Source organism: Coptis chinensis, chromosome 3, assembly GCF_015680905.1.
Source record: "Coptis chinensis isolate HL-2020 chromosome 3, ASM1568090v1, whole genome shotgun sequence".
Classification (NCBI taxonomy): domain Eukaryota; kingdom Viridiplantae; phylum Streptophyta; class Magnoliopsida; order Ranunculales; family Ranunculaceae; genus Coptis; species Coptis chinensis.
This window is the reverse complement of record NC_141458.1, coordinates 26029895-26050910: the sequence shown is the minus strand read 5'-3', so window position 1 is coordinate 26050910 and position 21016 is coordinate 26029895. Positions and strand designations below refer to the sequence as shown.

Below are 21016 nucleotides of genomic sequence, written 5' to 3'. Positions count from 1 at the left end.
GTTACAATAACCATGCTCCCTTGTTCACCAATCACGTCAAGATGCTGTTCAAGCTAATTATTAGACAGTTCGAGAGGCTGCAACATATCCATGATAACAAATACTACACAACTTTGGCCAAATTTATATAAGCTTCACTATATCCATCACAGCCCAGTGGCATTGGTAACCAAATGAAGCATCCAAGTACAACATAGAACACTCTAGGAAAGACAGTATTTGAATTCTCCAATTCTAGTCATCCATGTTTTTCATGTATTCTTTGGAGAGTTTGTTTTCCATTATCAGCTGTTGTTCTTTGAGGAGAGAGTAACCTGATTCGAGTAGGGCTTCCACAGTTTGCTGTTTCACCATAGCCAACAAAAGAAATTTCAGTCTTACTATTCTGAAAAAAGAGAGTTGCAGACTTAAATTTCAGTTAAACATAACAGAGTCCTCGGCCAGTTTGGCTGGAAAGACAGTAATGTGCATTCCATAGACTAGCTACCCCAAAGCATCATATTCAAACAATCAGGCCCCATTTTCTTTAATTAAACTAAATACTCATGATAGAACTATAATTTATGTTTACTGGGGACAATAAAGAATAAAAATAAAAAACAAAATGTAAAAACTATAATAAGATGTTCAATTGTTCACTAGGGGCATGGCCAAGAGAAGGAAGACCTTTACGTATACATTTTAGTTCAGCATCTTAGGATGCTGCTGTTTTCACTAAACATTCAATTGAAGTCCTTTTCCAGTTTAGCACCCTATGCTGGGCATGCGAGGCTTGGGAAAGTGTGCCGTATTTCAATATCATGAAGATTTTAATAGAGGAAAAACCACGAAATTTGGTCCCTTCATACCCTTTTTATTCCCATCAGTAAAGTGCATTCAATCAAACATAAGAAAAAAAAGGCCACGGAAACTACCTAAAATAGGAAGAAAGTTAGAGAAGCATGACAATGAAAAAAATGAAGAAACGTTGTGGTATTCAATATTTAATTGTTCCCTTCAATATTTCGGGTGTTCGATTGCAAAAAGGAAATTTCACCGCTAAATCCCAATATTAGTGGCAAATCTTCATGACGTAGAAAGCATACAGGAGAAGATTTGCCACCTTTAAGAACATACTCAAAGAATTCTCCCATAAACATTTCTTCCCTATGCTCTCTATGTAGATTCACCACGTGATATTGTCATGGAAACTCTTGAGGGTGGTAAACCTCTCCGTACCATCCCTATATATGCATTTGAAGATTCTATATCAAAAACTGGAGTTGCCTAGTACAAATTCCTTTGAGAAATCAAAGACGCCATTAAACATAATAATTGCAATCACTAAACCTTGACACACTATAACCAGGAGTAAGTATTGAATAAAACATCGAAATAAGCATAGGAAGAAATGTTGGCACTTATTGCTTATATACGAATGTGAGTAAAGCTTAGTACCTTAGGCGGAACAAAAGTAGTTAGCTGATCATCCTTTCTTCTCTTGAGAAGTGTCGTTCCGAGATTCTTTATGCCACCAATGTCACCTACCCACTAGAAATTAACAAATTTATGTGTTAAACATTCACCACTTAATGGCACTGAATTACAGTAAGACAGCATGGTAAAGACCTGCATCACAGCTCAAGCGGTACAGGTGAAAATCATACCGGAACATGATGAATATCATGTTAAAACTACTTCCCATGAAAAACCCTGGGTTGCGATCCCCTGGTCTGTCTAATTCAATTTCAGTAGCTTCTAGCAATTGAATAGTCAAGAACTAGGAGCAACAAGTTGCTTATGAAAATATTGACCTGTTTCCAAAAACAACAAATAACAGGTCCTTCTTCAACTTTTTCGTGCCAAATTGACAATGCCTAAGGGGCATGGTAATACTTTGTAGGCCAGGGACACAGGTATACTGCTAAAATGGTTAAGCCCAAGAGGCAATAGAGATACCAAGTTTTGCAATATCTACAAGCATTCTCAGTACTCCCACTGAAAAAAAATGCTTAGGATCATAGTTAAGCGACTACCTTAGAGACCGATCAATCATATGTTCGCGACCTAAGAGCTCCATAAAAATCCAAAGCTGCCCAATCCAAAGATAGAAGTTGATAACTGAATGCAGACGTTCATTGACTACTTTAAAAGAACCATGCCTGCCTCTAAAATTATGAGCTCTAATCTCTACAGGAATGCAACAATGAAATACCTTGATTAGGAAATGAATCCACAACGTTCACGACGGCCTCCCTTGATATACCATCTTTTTCATACATTTTGCAGACAATATTTGTGATATCTTCGTGTGTCGGCTGCCTGATTACAGACAAGTTTCAGAAAATGGAATAAGCTTCATTGCCATTATAACACTGAGCAGGGCATATCACATAAGTATGGGTCAAATCAGAAATTCAAAACAAATGCAAATAACTGAAATGACAACCAGGAAACTGCATATTAAATATCTCCTTCTAGAAGTGGGAACATCTACTTAATAGGCAATGTTGGCACATGGTAAGTGTCAAGGTATAAGAACTTTAAAAAACAGTATCATGTACAACTGTTCAAAAGTTTTTTCACTCTGCACATGCGGACTATATCTTATCCATACACTAAGCCACCATGATGTCTCAGTACATGAACTGTATTGCAGAAAAGTAAACAGGAATACATAAGGTCCTAAATGGGCTAGTAGCCTACTACTCATGAAAAATAAGTATCTAAAATTCAAATTAACAATAAAATACTATTGATATTTCGCCCTTTACTTCAAAATCCCATGCATCAGATGATAAAACCTATAAAATCCTCATAGTTAGGTTAGTGTTCTAAATGCAACAGACAAAGATGCAGATGCTAAAGATAAAGATGCAGCATAATGAAGTTTTGATAAGGTATCAGAATCTGGGTACAACATTTTTGTCAACAATTTTTATATTCAAGTTGTGTAAAGGTGATTCTCCTTTGGAAGGACTGGTGGAGCAGTCTGCCTTCTCCCAAGAATGAACTCATGATTTTCAACTATTGAATCAGATAAGCTGATAAGGTCTTTAAAGTTAGACTGTTAGAGCCTACATTTTCACAATACAAAAAATTAAGTAGCATTTAGCAATTTACGCACCAATAGAACTTGTCCATCCTTCCATCACGGATCAGTGGAGCATAAATTGTTGACAAATCATTCCCTGTCACTATAATAGGTATTCTATGTGAAATATCTGAATCTCTCCAGTCTTGCCCAACGCTAACTCGGGTAGGATTATCTCTGACAAGTTCATCAGCATCCCAACAACTATTTGGTTGTTGACTGTCATTTGAGTGTTTCCTACATAAACACAAACGATAAACATGTGAACAAAAAATCGTGGTGCACAAATCAATCGTGAGCTGAGACTCATTGAATTCACCTATTGTCTATGTATCTTAATTAAAACATGGCATTCCAATATAAGTAAGATAATATAGCGTAGTTAATCCAAGATCTTTCAAGATTTCTTCAATTCTCTTTTTCATCTACTATGACATCACAAAACTATTTTCTGCATGAAAACCATCCATTGGGTAGAAAACTGCAGCCGTTACCATGGTCACCTTAAGTTTCAGTTGACTTGTAGTATGCCAATTACACGTTTCTCCCAAGCCTATGAAAACCAAATAATTCATACTCGAATCTCACCTTATTGATCAACAGGGTTACGTATTGACCCAGAATGCAAATAAAAGTTGCCAAGTATCTCTTCTAATCCCTCAATTAAATAAAGTACGTAAAGATCATCAGGAATTTTTGGCCATTATATTTCCTTATCCCAGCCTTGTTGACGTAGTAGACTCAAAATAATTACATGAGAAGCATAGATTAAATCCTGAATAGCGATAATTAAAATTTACTTAATAAGGTAGTGGCATACGAAAATATATTTCACTTATGCAATCTTTTCTATGGCCTTTAGCCTTAGTCACTAACTTCAAACTTGAAAGGATATCGATTAGACAACTAACCATCAAGTAATTTTACAGTGCAAAAGCCACCATAGTTCCCTCTGTCTACGATGCTTTGTTTCAAAGTTCTATGGCTATTACATCAATGTTCAGCCTGGCATATGTCAATGTGAATTTAATGGGTATGAGATTGGCAAATATCAAAAGTTCTATTGAGCTACAGATAGGTAGCAGGACAAAAAACTCTATTGATCAGTTAAAAAGAAAAAAAAATTATCAACTGGAATAATTCCCTTTCCCATTAAACTTCTTGTCAGCATAAACTACAGCAAGCTTGATCTTAACCGAAGTTTTTTTTGCATGAAATAGCCACGATAATGGATAGCAAAAAGACATAAAATATAGCAACTTGATTTTGAAGACTGAAACGAAACTTAAATGAGAAAATACATGCTAATTTTAAAGAACTACATGGAGATGGAGTAGGCATAGGGCTCAACAAATTTGATTGAGTACCTTGTATTTTCTGCGTGCATCTCCTTACGATTGTGAAACAGTTTTTTCCGACCATTGCAACAATTGCACTTCTATTGTACCTAAGACAACATTATATACATTTGTTGAGAAACGTATCTATACCACCTTGAAAAAGAAGGAAAATATGCAAATAATCATATGTAGGTTTAACCACTTCCATCCACCAAAAGTTGTTAATGTCACTAAATTTCACATTATTCATTTGCCTACATCAAATTATAAAATAACATATACATGTCAACAAAACAACTATGAAGCCCGCTATCACGACAGTCATAAAAATGTTTTTTTCTTCGCGATTTCTAGAGATTCAAAAAGCAAACATAAGATGAAGGCAATTTTACAACCGTAAAAAATTGCTTACCCTTAGATTTTTTGTTGTCCGCTAGCATGATGTTGTAACCATTAATCTTCGTTGTATGTAAGGATTCTTCCGATCCTTCCTGTTGCAAGTGCCATCAATAGCTGTGGTATATAGCTCCAAATACTTGGTCATAGTTGTGTGTTATAAACTCAAAGGCATGCATCATCCATGAGACCACTTCACAGGCTTGATCGACATTTCTCAACACTCATGTTAGCCTGCACGTGTTTATATGAAATATTTAAAGTTAGCTCCATCTGATCATCTGAAACCCATTAAGGTTTCTCATGTCACCAACGTCACCCAAAATTCGGACTTGAACTGGTTTTTAAGTGGCATCAACATGGACACCGCCTATACACATGTGAGATATGGATTATAGACTACAAAAGCAAGGTTAGAAGTTAGTATGTTGTTGGATTTAGGAATTTGTATTGGATGGACATGATGACATTAAGTAGAGTATCTGACAAAATGAAATTTGAGTCTACATCTAATTCTTTTAAACATCTACTACAACAATAATGTCAATTTTCTATACAGAAATAAACTGAAATCAATTTAAAGTATGATACCAAATAAAGAATGCACTACTTACAATTGAGTCCATGAACAATGCAGACAGCAAAAAGTAAGATTGAACAATTGATTCTCGACAAATCCATTTCTCTAGAAAATTAGTCTGTCAAACAAAACAATAGGAACCAACAATTATAACTTGAGTTATGAATAACTAAGTAATTAAACTAAAAAATATTAAGAATAGAAATAATGAAATATTTTGTCTTTTGCTAACAAAAAAGAAAAGGAAAAGAAAATGTTACATGATTTCATGTAGTCATCAAATCTTCAAACACCAAAAAAAAATGAATTTTACCGTGGAATCATTTGATAACACAACATTTGCAGATTGAATCATTGTTAAATAAGATTGATGGCCATTTTGAAAATAATCAAAAAACTAACCTACAAACAATTTAAAAAATACATCTTAGCTAGAGAGTAATGACTTATTCTCGTCGCAAAATCACTTGAGAAACTAAACTATGTTGCATCAGGGTTCTCAATCTTAGTAAGGAATGGAGCTATATGATCACACCATAGCTTGCAGTTTTTGGCCATGGAAGAACTTTTGCTTGCAGAGATGTCTGCAGCAAAGTTTGCCTCCCTACAGGTGTTCGTGATGACGATGGTAGCATCATTTGTTCTCTTTTTGTCCCAAAGAGCCCTAGCTTTCCAATAGACCTTGTCGGTGTGGAATGCTATGGTAGCTGGTCTAGAGTCGGTCTCAATCCCAAGATGTTTCCACCCTTGCTGCAATGCTACTTATGACTACATACATGCCATGTGAATCTAAGGGAATTATTGGATTAATTTATTTGTAGTGATTAGATCAGAAAGAATTACATATTGTTGGTACAGGTACTACGGAGTACGGTGTTAGGTAGTTGGAAATATCAGGTCATGAAAATGGAAGGGGGTTGGGGTGATATAACAATTTTCCCTTGACAATATGGTTTAGTCCATGCCCATTGAGGTCCAATCACTCCTACACTGATAAACTTGTATAATCAACTAAGGATAAGGAAGAGATAAAATCAGACCAAGACAATTGTATCTTTTATTTCTAGTCATTTACTAACATAAATGACTACTTCACCTTTAGTTGTCCTAACCAAAATCCTTGAGATGCCTTGGAGTTTACTTGAGGATCAGTTTCCAAAAAAGATTTAAAAGTTCAATCTTCATGTATTCATTCATTTTAGCAATGGTAATTTCTTCGTGGTAGAGTATATACAACGGCGTATATATAGAGATAAACACAAAGAGACCACTTACATTGGAATTGAGCATATAGAAGCCATTTTATGTTGGTCACAATTATCTGGACCGTCCTTTGTTATAATTTTGTTTTGTAGCGCTCAAAAAATTCTCCTTTAGTTTAAGCTGGGCAGAATCAGAAAGTATAACAGGTCTAAATGATAAAGAGCATTTGCAGATTGGCATAAACAGCATGCACGAAACATTTGGATGCACCTATAAAAAACAAAGAAACTTATACATCTTTCTTCGACTATCATTGCTCTAAAGTTGGTATGCAAACTGTTGTTGTTCTAAGTTTCTACAACACTATCACCAAGATGCACTATAGGAGGCTGGCCTCATTTATTTCATGGGGTAAACTTTCAAACCAAAGACTTGCTCCAAAAAAAAAGACCTGGCCCTAAAGGTTCCTAAGCTAGTAATTCTTATAAGAGCATTTGTCAAACCATTTAATAACCAATCACGCTCATAACGCAAAATATGTAATCCTAAAAGTTTGAACACAACTTTGATTTCTCAAACAATCAGGATGATTCTTATCAGAACAATGAACATATTTATCCAATAAATTCCAATGCAAAAGAAAAAGAAAAAAAAAAAAAAAAGTTGGTTGCCAGGGAACACTGTAATTATTTATTGGCTTAATTTCTTTAACAGAGATCCCTCAGAGGAGAAGACTTTAACAACAATGCAATCAAATGCAAACACCAATGGGAACACTAACCTAATTTCCAGTGAATCATCAATGGAACAATATAGGAAAATTGAAGTTAAATACCAACTTTTTTTTTGGTCAAGAGGGAAACACTGAACTGCAAAACAAATTAAATGGGTAAGTGAAAGCAATATGTTATTGAAGAAAAATCAAACAAAAAATTAAATTGGGGGGGGGGGATCAATTTCGAGAGAGATGAATAGTGTTTATGAAAGAGTGTGTTGAGGTTTTAGGGTTTTCTTAGTTTTAATTTCGAGGAAATGTTTTAATTTCGTAAGATTGTTTTCGCAGTTTTTTCCTCCTGATTTTTCGTAATTAGTCTGGACACGTGGACACTCTAGAAACGCTTCCTCAATTGAGGAGGGGAGAGCTATAATATAATTGAAACAGAAGGTATCCACCAATTACCAAAAACTACGGTGCCTAAAGTCGAACTCCATCAATTAAAATCCAAAGTGAATTAGACATCAGTTAAGAAATTAGCCATAAAGTAAAGTAGTAGTATGTAAATATGCACCCAATGTAGTAACTAAATACCGTCATTCACATAACCTACTTCAGTTCATTAAGCAAGGTGCAAGGGAGATAGAACACTTGCATAAACTTTAGAAGATGAACAACTGGCAAAGACTTTAAGTTGTGCGAATAACATATCACAGAAAAGTGTTAGACTTATCAAGAAAGAATTCCAAGAGACCATCTTTCAAGGTACATAAATTACCTGGAAGTTAATGAATCAATTGGATCCCAAGCATCCCGATCCTTGTCCCTCAAACAGTTAGAAGCAATAGATGAATATCTGTAGAATTTTGCATATTATCCGTCAAACAAAATAATATATTATATAAAAATCAGCGGGAAAAGTTGAATGATGGGAACATACAAATATAATCTAATTTGTACATAGATTTTAGCGAATCCAATCAACACCATTCTAATCACATAAATCTAATGAAAAAAAATGAAGATTAGATAGATAAATTGCTTTGAAGAGAAAATGAAAAGTACAAACACCATACCTGATTGAGAAGTATTAAAGGTTCATAGAGCAGGGTGTTGAAGTCTCAAAGGGATTGTCAATGGACTGCCAAGGTAAATAGTGACTTCTGTAGATAGAGAATCCATTTAGATGGACCTTTCCATTTTCTCTCCTACGATAGGAAAAGGAAACTTTAATCAGCAAGTAGAAGTTAATACCTTCTGCACATTAGCAGATTCCAGTAACGTGTACTCCATACATCACCAAATTGCAAACTTTGATTTAAGCAAAAATCAATGAATGAACAGTTAGTGCGTGTATATACCTTTTATTTTTAACTATGGAATATAAGCATATCAAGAAATAAAATATGTTTACCTTTGAAGAAAGCGTGAAGAAGATGCAAGATGAGGTTCGATTTTCTCATTGGCTCCACCACCGAGTAGTTTGACTTTGCCGAAAGAAACCCGAATCTGAGAAGCGAGTTAAATTGATAATGGGGTTCACGGAGAGAGAGAAGAGAGACGTATTTTAAATCCAAAAGATAGCTTCGGTGCGGTTTAGTGTTTTGTTCGCCCCGTGAAACTATGAAAGTTTTATTTCTGCTTTATCTCCTGATTTCTCGTAGACACCCTCAGATCTCTCCAAAAGGACTGCTATTATATATATATATATATATATATATATATATAAAGAACCCAATTGATTTTCTTAGGTTCTTAAGGCAAAGGCTTAAGTCTGTAATATTTGACCGAATTCAAAATATATGCTATAGAACACAAAAAATTTCTCAAAGAAAGTTGCAATTGATTTGAACTTGACTACATTTCAACAAATAACTACTATTAACACACTTCAACAGAGAATGAGAATGAAAAATGTTCAACAGAGAAGGAGAATCTAAAGAATTGTTTCACCTAGTACGACGGGCCTTATCCAAGGGATTAGTTTTGTAGTGACACTCGAGTCCGCAAAATCGGGATTGTTGGAGTCCCAAATGTCCACATTTAGCTACAAAGTTCAAAATTGAAATTTGGTTCACTAACTGACCATAAAAATAGGAAGAACCAAAGATTGAGTTATTGTAGCTTGAACCAAAGATTGAGTTATATATTGTTCCCCCAACTTGGAACTTGAATCAGACTACTTCTAGGCACAACATGATGCATTTGAATTGGAAAACAACACTGAAAGGATTAAGATGACTTATGAGCACTTGATACGCATGCTAATGTGCCATGGTTCAATAATCGACTTTCAAAAAGACTTTGTGAAGTGTGTTGCTCAGATGTCATATTGTGAGATTAACAAATAAATTTCATACTTTTGATCCAATCCCGAAAGTTAAATTCCAAATGAATAGCTAAAGAAAGACAATATTCCCCTGAATTTGAGTACACTAATAGATGGATATGCACCACGGTATCTTCTCCCACAAAACCTGTTTTCATGTATGTGTAGCACTGTCAAAATCTAATCTATCAGTATCATTATTTGTAGAAGAGGTATCATTTATCAAAGAGTCGAGGACAACAAATGATATACTAACATGTGTGAGTGATAATTGCCCTATTACATAGATATGCACCACACACTATTCCCCTGAATTTGAGAACACTAATAGATGGATATGCACCACGGTATCTTCTCCCACAAAATATAATGCCTAGAATATAATAGATGGATTGCATGTCTAGAATTTTCATGCCGTGGGTGTTAAGCTTATTTGTTTCTGAATCTAAGATTGAACCCATTGAAAATAGCAGTCCCTTTTCCTGCTCTCTGAGGGTGTCCACGTCACCAGAGGGATTACAAAAAAAGTAGAGAGAAAAATGGGATTTTACGTGGACCATTTTCAATTTTTTATTTTTTATTTATTTTTATTTTTATTTTTATTTTTATTTATTTTTTTATTTTTTCTATCTTATAACACTAATAGATGGATATGCACCACGGTATCTTCTCCCACAAAACATAATGCTGAGAATATAATAGCTGGATTGTATGTCTAGAATTTTCATGTCGTGGGTGTTCAACTTATTTGTTTTTGAATCTGAGATTGAACCCATTGAAATTATTATTATCCATATTTAAATAAATATAATTCTACCACAAACTTAATAATTCCTCCAACATAGTGAAAAAGATAAACACAATTCAATGTTTTGTAAAAAAAAAAATTCGTACCTGAACCCTAAATCCAAGATGCACCAGTACAACAATAAGTGGTAGAGCAACGAAGAACATGAATATCCATTCATATATACCTTGTGAAATTCTAGGGTGTCTCCCTGGGATTTCCAAAGCTCAACCATAAACAACGACGGAGCAACCTCAAAAATCTGGGCAAACAAATAATTTTCAAGAAGTATTAGTATCTGTAAATGAAATACAACAATGAGACTTCTAGATGCACAATTTCTCTAACTAAGTAGTATATTGACTCAATCAAAGCCGAATCCACCAAGGACTTATGATTTGAAGAGATATACCTCTGTTGCAATAGATAAATGGCCTTTCCGTCCAGTTTTCTCCCCTTGCAGTTTCATCTGAAGGTAACAAACAAAACTGCTTTTAACAGAAATAGAAGAGGAACACCCTATAGATAATAATCATCAATACAACTGAGCCCACCATACATGAAAACACAGTTCTGTGGGGGAATACATGCAACTGAAGGTAAAAGAAAGAAACAACTACACTAATCTCATCTTGTCTCCTTACCTCAACAACATTGGATGCCAAAATGATTCAATAACAGTGTGCATTAATTTTTATAATACTTTTATGCAAATCATTGGGCTTTCATCTTCTTCCTCTTTAAACGATCTGAAACTTACGTCGTGTTGATCAACAATGAATAGAGTTTTGATTTGAGGTGGGGAATCAATTAGCGCAGAGTTTGGATTTGAGATAAACGAAAATCATACTTCACCAACAATGACAAAACTTGCTTAAGCTAAGGCCAAATTCAAACCTACTGGGTGGAGCGAAAAAAAAAACTTTAAAATAAATACAAACTTTGAAGTACATTAATTAAAGTACAGTAGAGTTGAAACGGTGACACCAAATTACTTTTAGCTTATTTTAATGCTAAAAATTGAGAAAACCGCGCTGATATAATTGAGAGAGAGGGATTTAAGGTTTGAAGCACACCTTTTGACATAATCCTTTAGTAGGTGGAGTGACTTTCCTAGTAGTTCGAAGAGTTTGGTGCTCTGACTGCTGTTGATTATGATGAAGAGAAGTAACTGAACGTATTGGGTTTTGCGATTGAGAGATGAGTCTATAATCTTACCAATTTCAGAAGAGAACGATTCTCCCAATTTCGAATGGTCGTTACAACTTCCCTTCGTATCTCTACGTCATCTGGAAAATCCTCAACTTCCCTTAATTGTTGCCCAGGCGAATACTCTTCGATATGGGATTTCTCCTTACGAATGTTTCGACCACCCGCTGTTGGTGAATGTGTGATTCTCGCATTAGCCCTAAAACATTTGATAATATGCACAAGTTTCAAAGTTTCAAATGGTGATCAAAGTTCGAAGCAATAAAGGAAGGACAGAAGCACCAAAATATCTAACCTGGAGTAGCGAGTTTCATCCTGTTTAGCTACCTCAAGACCATCATTAAGCGCAACCAAGTTGGTTCTAACCAAGACTGTGTTCGTTGCCTGACATTCCTAGTTACTATCTTGGTCGCAGCACAACACTTTAGTAATCTATGATACATATTAATTTGGAAACAACAAGACCTACATGAAGATGGACATATATATCTGTGCTGAACTACAAGTTACACTTATAGCTAAGGCGTTTTTTGTTTAAACATGTTATGTTTTGCAAACATGGTTAATCTGCAAGAAGCTATTATTTGGTAATTAAGTGACAATCGTTTGTCCTAATATCCATTCCAAGATTTAGAGAGCCATGATGATTTAGGCTGTTACTGCATGTATAATATAGATGGTGCGTACTGTCAAATGAGAAATAGAGAAAATGTCGTTTAGACTGTTATAAAACCAATAAAACAAAGGGTTTACTAGTATTATCCCCTACTAGATGAGAAATTAGGATTTCCCCCTCACTAGATGGGGAAATTAGGGTCTCACCCCAAGTATACACAAAAAAAAAGTCAACAAACTGGTTAACCCTAAAACAAATAAACTGTTGACTGTACATGTAGTAGAATTAATGATTTCAAGTAAATCGACCGTTACTAGCGAAAAAGAGATAGTAAAGCACATACAGCCATACTGCAGGGCCATTCCAATTGTTGACATGATGAGTCCTTTCGAAATACTTTGCAAGCTGCTGAAACCTGTTGTAGGTACAAGAAATCACTGGTTAGCATAAAATGGTGTATACTTGCATTGCTAACATTTTTCTTTCAACCATACCATGTTTAATGTTTTCCTTTCCATTTCTTCCAAAATGGCATGATCAAACGGTCATAGACTGCAGTGGTGATCATTATGGCTCCCACAAAGAAGGCAGTAAGTGAGCCTGCTGGAATTTGAAAATGACCAATTGATCTCCGCAGAGTAGTAGCTTGTTCTACAGAGATGGTGATCATTTGTGCATATGTTGTCCAAAATATGGTTGTCGTTGCCCAGACCGGAAGTAACCTGATCACCATTTTCACTTCTTCTATCTTTGTAATTGAACAGAGTCTCCAAGGTTTGGGGATGATGAACCATTTCTTTGAAAATTCTCTTCTACAGTTATGGCAACCTTGTCCAAGAAACTGAAAGAAAAGCTTCCAGTCATCAGTTGTACAATCCTCAGAAAATGACTGATGATTGAATTGGATATTCATATTCTGTCCAAGAGTAGACCCTTTTTTTTTTTTTTTTAAAAAAACCTCTTCTTTTTTCTCTTGTTTATTATGAGGCTTGGTACATGTCAACCAAACTATTCATGCTGTAAATGAAGTTTTGTAGGCCAGTAGGCTGTAGCACAGAGTTTTGATGTTTTTTTCCTCGGTAACACGTTTTTTTGCTCGCAAAATGTACCCAGACTCTGGAACCGGACAATCATCCAGATGCCAGGCCAGCATTCCCTATTGCCTGGGGTCCCAAAGGAGGTCTGAACTTGCGTCCTCTTCTTAAGTCTGGTTAATCCTAATCTGCTGCCCCAGCAGTGCCGGCCCTGAGGCAAAGCCACACAAGCAAGCGCTTTGGGCCCCCATTATTTTGGCAAAGTAAGGGGCCACCAGTCCACCACTAGAGTCTACTGAAACAATTTAACGCCTACCTTGCAATATACACTTATTAATAAGAACAATATAGTTATAGGCTTAATTGAAGCTTATATATGGCTAATGAAATTATTAAATCCACTTGCTATTTCATATATTACAAAGTCAAACGATGCATAAAATCTTAATTGTTACATAAAACAATAAAACAAAAAGAAATTCGACTAAAAAGAGGAGATAACAAATAATAACGCTAGACAAAAAATGCATTGATTTTTGTTTTTGACATGTGAATTTACACATATAGGGCCACATTTAAAGAGTTGGTTTCGGGCCACCAAAAACTCAAGGCCGACACTGTGCCCCAGGTGTTGGTTGCATACTACTTACTGGAGCAGTGTTATCTTAGTGTACGGACTCATGCAAAGAAATCTACTAGTCACCTAAACTGATCCGTGTGATAGATTCTTGAGGCCAGAGGACAATCTTCATATAATATATAAGCTGATATTTGAAGGCATGTTGAGCTTTCTTTTCTTTATAGAAGCTACAATAACTTGAAAATTTTGGACCATAGGACTTCCTGACCCTTTCTTGTATCTGTATCTCTTAGTCCCAGATAAGAATATCAACACTGCAATAAACATTGCAGTAGAACAAATTCCATATGCCCTACTTCTCCTTAGCTACTTCATCCTGAATGTACACTAGGACTGTGACAGCAGTTAAGGTCCCCATACTGATAAATAATAAAAACCTATTGAAGAAATAGGCCATCTGAGCCTTTTCCTTCTCGTCTTTGTCGTCAAATTGGTCTGTTCCAAATCCAGATACACTAGATTTAAGGCCACCAGTTCCCAGAGCTATCACATAAAGAGACATGTAGAAAATACTCATTTGGAATCCAGAGGCACATGCAGGTCTCAGATGTTATTTTTTTGCAAGGGGGTGAGTGTAGGTCTGGTAGTCTTGTAGATATTGCTAAAATTCAAGTTCCCTGATTCACCATGATTAACACCATTATATTCATTAGAAAATAAGATAAGATGTATAATGGAAAATATACTAGGCTGATGTTGGTCACTTTGTTGTAACACTTTCAACTGACTGCACCACAGCAAAAATTGCGATAGTCTTGTATCTGCCTAAAAAGGAATCAGCAGGGAAGCCCCCAAGCAAACACATGAGAAATGAAGTGCCCATGAAATCTGTTACAATGTTGGCTGAAGTTGCACTAGGTAAGTGCATGCATTGTTCCAACCAAGTATGTCACAAGGTTCACTGCTATGCCCATCGTTGACAACTTCTCGCATATTTCAATAACTGGAAAATTTCATTTAATAATAATTAGTTTGATGTGAAAAGAATGAAGAAGCTATTCTTATGTTTTTGCTATGCTCAAGGGAAATAGCAGACTGATGTAAAATCTTGTAACATTATTATGAGAGTTAATGTAAGAATCATAGGTTTAACCAGATTGTTCAGGAAGTTGACCAATATTCACTAGGTGCTAAGTGAGTGGAGAATTTAGTAAGCTGATTGGGAATATGGAGATCTTGAATATTAGAGCTGAATGAAAAAGTAGTCAACCATAGAAATATATTCAGGAATCTGATGATGAACTAACCACCCATGTCCACCTTTGTTGAGAATTTGGGACTTCTAAATAAGTGCCCATTTCTATGGAAAGTGATGAAAAACCTTCTACAAAACTATATATCCCTTCTAAATCCTTCGCTTCCCATGACAATGTTGCCCAGTTGTTACTTTTTCTTTTGCACCTTTTGGTCCGCCTTTTCATTTGATGAAGAATTAAAATGACGTGAAATTCTTCAGTGGTAGTTGTGAGGAGATTTTAAGGAGTGAGTATTAGGGAAGAGTTTGAGATGATGTGTGTTGCTGTCTTGCAAGTACGTGGAATCATACTTACTAATTTTTTGCTTCTGAAGAATCGGAAATTGTAGAAGAGGTATGAGCATATTATTCCAAAGGAGTGTTTGGCCTTTGGCGCCACAGATGAGAAAGGAGTCTATGACAAAGTTCTCTAACAGAAACAAAGCTATATGTTGCTCTGTCAGATATTATTTGAGAAATGGCACTGCAATCTGCTAAGTTACATACCAAGTTCGACCTATATGCAGTTATGTAGGTTTACTGCTGAACAAACTAAGTAGTTTGGAAAATAAAACACGAATATATATAGACCTGCAAACAGATAACATAATAGTATATCATCGCAAACATACAAAACCCAGAATCCAGTCCAGGGAACCAGAGAACTCAGGAGATAAACAGTTTTCTATTCTGAAGCTAATTAAGTGAAAGCCTATCAAACTGATCATCTATATATGAACAATACAGTCTCAAAAACCCAACTTTGAAGTAGTGAATACAGTAATGATATGAAACAAACTGATTCCATACAACAACCACGCCATACGCAGATGAAGTTTCACTTATATGAAACCTGGACATTAAAAGCCTCTTCCTATGCGTTACTAACAGTCGCAGTATTGCTGGTATTCAAGCATCTGATCATTCCAGTTCCTCTCACTGTCAGTGAACTCCATGTCATCTATGTCCTCACCAGTGTAACAAAGTAAACAAGCCTTCCATGTGAACAGAGTTATGATTTGGTCACTGTCCCTCTGGAACATCTCTGGGATAGAGGTCGAGTTTCCAGTAATTGTTGAAGCCATCTTAAGAGCCTTTGGGGGGATATCACATACACTTGGTTTCACATTGTTGAGAATCTCCATGTCGTATATGCCCTCACCAGTGTACCAATGCAAGAAATCCTTCTTCCTGAACGTCACTGTGATCTGTTCACTGTGCCTCTGAAATCTGAAACATCTCTTGGTTAGTGGTTGAGTTTCCAATAATTGTAGATGACATCTTAAAACTTCCATTTGGTGAGGCGTCGCATATGGTTTCACATGGTTGGGTATCCATTCACCAATGTAAGATGAGTTCTTGTTTTGAATACGAGAATAGGGCAGTGATAAAATATGGAGACACCATTATACTAAAAGTTGAATAAAGAGTCCACATTAGAAACTGGACACACTAAAGTACTAGAAACAGCAAATATTGGAGATTACAATTTGGAAACAGTGCGCTACAGGTGAGTGTGGAAAGCTTAGGAGCGCGTCAATGACACTCGTGTCACGTCCGTGTTGAACAAAAAAAAAAACTCAAAGTCGCCACTGTCTCTCCAATATATAGCAAGGACGCATACAGTGCAATGCATTACACACCCTAGGTATATTTTAAGTTTATCTTCCCTATACCTCTTCTTGCTTACTGATGAGGGAATCTAACACAATCTAGCAAACTACAGCAGAACTACAAAACCGACAATGTGGGGACATCGATATATCCCAATACAAACTTTCGTTGAGCATCCTGAATGCTCTTTGGAATCGTAACTACGTACCATCAATAAAATGTGAAATCACTCGGACATTCTTTCTACAAATCTAGCATTTTCAACTTATCTTACCAGAAAAGGAAACAAAAACAACAAGAATTGAACATAGGAAATAATGTTACCCTGCAAACAATTGTAATCCTCTGCTTCTTTACTAAGAACATAAAGAACAGAATCAGTAAGCTCGGCACCTTCAGTATCATGATCTTTATCCCAATTATTCCCAGCATTAGATTGAACGAAAGAAAATATATCACCTTGAATGTAAGAGAGTACACTAATGGTTGGAGATGTTTTGATGGGGTGATCATTTGAATCAAGAACAAGAGAACTAAGAACAGAATCCATAAGCTCTACATTTTCAGTATGATGACCTTTAACGCAATTACTCCCAGCAGCAGAATGACTAAGAACAAATTTTTCACCACTGTATTTCCCTATTGCATCGATTTCAAGTTCATCCCAAAACTTAGCTCGATCTGCTTTCCACATTGTCCACCTTGAATGTGATGAAGAATTACTCTAATGGGAATGTTAAAATCAAGAACAAGAAAAAGAACATTAAAAGAAATGCAGAAATGAGTTGAGGGTTGAGTGGTCAGTTGGTGCTGTGGGGGTTTTCCGCTTTTCAGGTGCGTAGGGGATTAATGAAACTGAAACCGTGCAGCACCAAGAAGAACAGGAAAAACAACAAGGAAAAGAACAGGAAGAAGAAGAAGAAGAAGAAGAAAAGGCGTTATATTGAGAGAGAAGATGAAAACTAAGGATTAAAGATTAATGGAAAAAAGGAAAACGAGGTTGGTGATCAAGATGAATACAAGAAGCACTTAAAGAACAAGTGAAGAAGATAGAAGATAACAATGATGTCGAGATTAATTAGTGAAGAACCAGTGGATGTAAATAATGAAATCAATAAATTGAAAGAAAAGAATGTAAGTAGTGCAAAGGATGTAAACGAAAAGAAGAAAGTCTATTCTATCCATCTTCCAATTTTGTTTGTAGAATCATGCACACTGATTGAATGGTCTGAAAATGAGAGAATGTTAGCTAGAAATGATGTTTTTGTGTTTGTAAATTTATAGACTAGAGAGAGAGAGGGCAAGAAGCGGACTTGAAATTGTGGTAAAGAGCCAATTTTTTTGTTACTTGGTGCACAAGATAAAAGGCTGGTGCTACTGCAACTGATGGGAGTGAGACAAGAAAAAAACAGAAAAAAATAAAAAACTGTTGTACGCGTACGGTTATGGACGCGGCGTTGTTGTTAAAATATCGAAATTAATGAAATATAGTTACTATGAGAGCTGGAATTATGGAATTTTTTGGAGCATTGTCTGAAATTTCATGTTTTGGGTGTCACTCATTACTCTACTCCGTTGCGACATATCTAGATTTCCAAGTTTCCAAGTTTCCTAAGAACTCTGACCTATTCTGATGAAACTTTGGCCTATGGTGAACAAAGGTTTCCCATGAAATTCGACTATTTTAACGAAATCTTGATCTATGCGAGGCTCATATGTTTCAACAATTTTGCCATATTTTGATATATTTCAACGAAGTGCGTGAGAATTCCAGCTACCACGCTTATATGATGCGTGAGCGTGGAAATTAGTCTGTTCAGATATTATGGAGTTTATATCGTGACTTTCTGGTGAATCAATGTGCATGACACTATGTAGTGTTGCTAAAGGTTGAGTTACTGAAGCTTAACGTACAAGTTTGTAGTGTTAAGTTGTGGGAGTGTTTTTTATATCGTGACCTATATGCAAGACATACGCCTCACCTCCCTAATTCAAATCCGGGTAAACTTATCCTCCTCCATTCCACGGATACCCACAAAACCCCACTCTTTTCAATCCTTCACTAAATAACCTCCCTTCTTTTGTTAAAATAAATAACATAATCCTAGTCTAATTTGGGATTCCCGTAGACAATTTGTATCCTTTCTAATAACCTTTCTATTAAAGAGTGACATTTACCATTTTCTTGTTTTAAGGATGGAGAAAAACAATGTTTCAAAGAATCTCTCCCTCAATGAACTTCGATCTCTCTCTCAATCACCTTTGATTTTTATCTTTAATCAATTTTGATAGACTTGGTTTGAAACTATATTTTATTTTTCTAGACAGGAGCTTGGTTTGTTTGAAAGATTGAATTTTGAATCTATTAACTAATTTTCTTAACTATTTTAGATCTTCTTCAATTTCATCTTATTATTAGGTCTCAATCTTTTTCAAATTAACCGAAGATTTGATGATGTTATCTCAACTTGAGGGTTTGAACAAATAGTTATATTTTTTCTCTTCTTCTATCTTTTTTCTCAATTTTTCAGTGTGCAAATGTATTCTCATTAGAAATTCTACTATGTAGATATATTTTTACATATGAGTTTTTGTAAATTTATTTTTGCATACTCGTTTTTCTATGCAAATATATTTTTGCATACCAGTTTTTTTATGTAATTAAAATTATTTTTGCATAGTATTTTATATGCAAATTTAATTTTTCAAACAAATTTTTCTATACAAATCAATTTTTGCATAGTAGTTGATAAACATCCAAAACTGTAATATAAAACCCCGTAGAGACATAACATTTTGGTTAATTATGTGTGTAATAATAATTAATTAATTGTATTTTCGTGCTTTTACAGGTTTTCACAATCAACGAAAAAATGAGGATAAAACCAGTATTTAAGCACGGAATAGTGTGTCTACATTAAGTATTCCGATTTACTCCATGTGAAACTCAATGAAGTCTGACCAAAGCTTGGGACTCAAACAGGACATTCCCATGTCAAAACATGATTAACGTGCCAAAAAACATCAAACTTCCGACACGCATATCTTCTAAACTTGGACTCCAATTTCTATAAGTGAACTGTCAGACGATCAGTGCGACGAGCTCTACACAATGTAGGACTTTGCAAAAAGTCAACTTTCAGACCCACCACTGGTCAAAACATGTGAGGCCACTATGTGGATCCACATAATTTGGTTCTTCATTATTGATCAAGCTCACGTCAAACTCTCATAATGTGTAATCAAGTCAAGCTCCACTATTAATTATGGATGACTTTTGTCCACTTTGACATAAAAGTCTTGATTAGGTGGTTGATTAGGTAAAGTCTTGATTAGGTGGTAGTATTAAAAAGAGGGAGCTGATTCACGTGGGTGGAAGAAAAAAAAGAGGAAGCACTCTCTAATGCTTAAGAGGGTGAGAGTCTTCATTCGCAAGGGAGTTGGGTAGAGACACACTCCATAGTTTTACTTTACTGCATGTTTTAGAACTTAGTCTTTTCCATTTTTCTTCAAGCAAAATTCCATTTTCATTTTCTAACTTTCTAGTTGTAATCTTAAGCTTGTAATATATTTCAATTCAAAGTTGCTAATAAAAAATCATTTCTAAAGTGCAAATTAGAATTCTCTTTTCTTCTTCTATTTCTTATAATTCTCATTAGATTCATTTTTAGGGACATGAGCTAAAACCTAATCTGGTGGATGGTTAATGAAGCTCATGTGAAGATCAGACTCTGTTTTAGGAGACCTAAATCATTGCTTAGAGGTATAGGTTATATTTTATATCCTGTCACAAAATGACAGTGATCGGCCAAATTTGGAGTCTGGAACTCTAGACAAGGTCGCATGCGTGACCCAGGTGACACTGGGGCTAGTTGCACGCGTGACCCTCTGGTAAAACCAGGTTTTAAAAATTGAATGATTGGTGTAGAATAGAACCATGAATTGAAATGGTATTTCAGAGATGAAATATCAGTTCAATTTCTCATGCCAGCAAGATGAACTTAGAGATAGGTGCATGATGTTAGGTGTTTGGGTGAGAACTCACACAAACACACCAATGATCTTGTTGGAGAGGTTGTTATGGAATGAGAGAGACTGTACCACCAATGGCTGCCTACGTATCCAAATCACTTTCTCGAATCAAGTCTAAAAAATGCACGTAGTTCTTTTGGGAATGAAAATGAGATATTTATAGGTGGGCTTATCTCTTTAAAATCTTATTCATATCTTTTTATAGAAAGATATC

The 21016-nt window shown here is 35.5% G+C and overlaps 2 protein-coding genes and 2 pseudogenes across 4 annotated transcripts; all 4 read right to left on the bottom strand.

Annotated features, from left to right (window-relative positions):
• Positions 1 to 75: 75 nt before the first annotated feature.
• On the bottom strand, positions 76 to 4885 carry LOC147508879 (ribulose bisphosphate carboxylase/oxygenase activase, chloroplastic-like; annotated as a pseudogene). Its single transcript, XR_015218274.1, has 7 exons — positions 4826 to 4885; positions 4441 to 4520; positions 3107 to 3310; positions 2195 to 2301; positions 2016 to 2071; positions 1438 to 1530; positions 76 to 342 (listed from the first exon to the last, which is right to left on the bottom strand). The product of XR_015218274.1 is annotated as a ribulose bisphosphate carboxylase/oxygenase activase, chloroplastic-like (transcript).
• LOC147508878 (protein NRT1/ PTR FAMILY 6.2-like) lies at positions 76 to 14836 on the bottom strand (annotated as a pseudogene). Its single transcript, XR_015218273.1, has 20 exons — positions 14638 to 14836; positions 13986 to 14539; positions 12753 to 13089; positions 12592 to 12666; positions 11928 to 12032; positions 11500 to 11831; positions 10836 to 10892; positions 10531 to 10685; positions 9261 to 9354; positions 8722 to 8816; positions 8384 to 8515; positions 8086 to 8163; positions 5424 to 5507; positions 4826 to 5043; positions 4441 to 4520; positions 3107 to 3310; positions 2195 to 2301; positions 2016 to 2071; positions 1438 to 1530; positions 76 to 342 (listed from the first exon to the last, which is right to left on the bottom strand). The product of XR_015218273.1 is annotated as a protein NRT1/ PTR FAMILY 6.2-like (transcript).
• Positions 14837 to 16040: 1204 nt separating this feature from the next.
• LOC147508877 (uncharacterized) lies at positions 16041 to 16451 on the bottom strand. The gene has a single exon (XM_086597645.1). The coding sequence runs from the start codon at positions 16449 to 16451 to the stop codon at positions 16041 to 16043; it is 411 nt and encodes a 136-aa protein (XP_086453771.1).
• Positions 16452 to 17035: 584 nt separating this feature from the next.
• LOC147508876 (tubulin beta chain-like) lies at positions 17036 to 17464 on the bottom strand. Its single transcript, XM_086597644.1, has one exon. It carries the CDS (start codon positions 17462 to 17464, stop codon positions 17036 to 17038), a length of 429 nt encoding a protein of 142 aa, XP_086453770.1.
• Positions 17465 to 21016: the final 3552 nt, after the last annotated feature.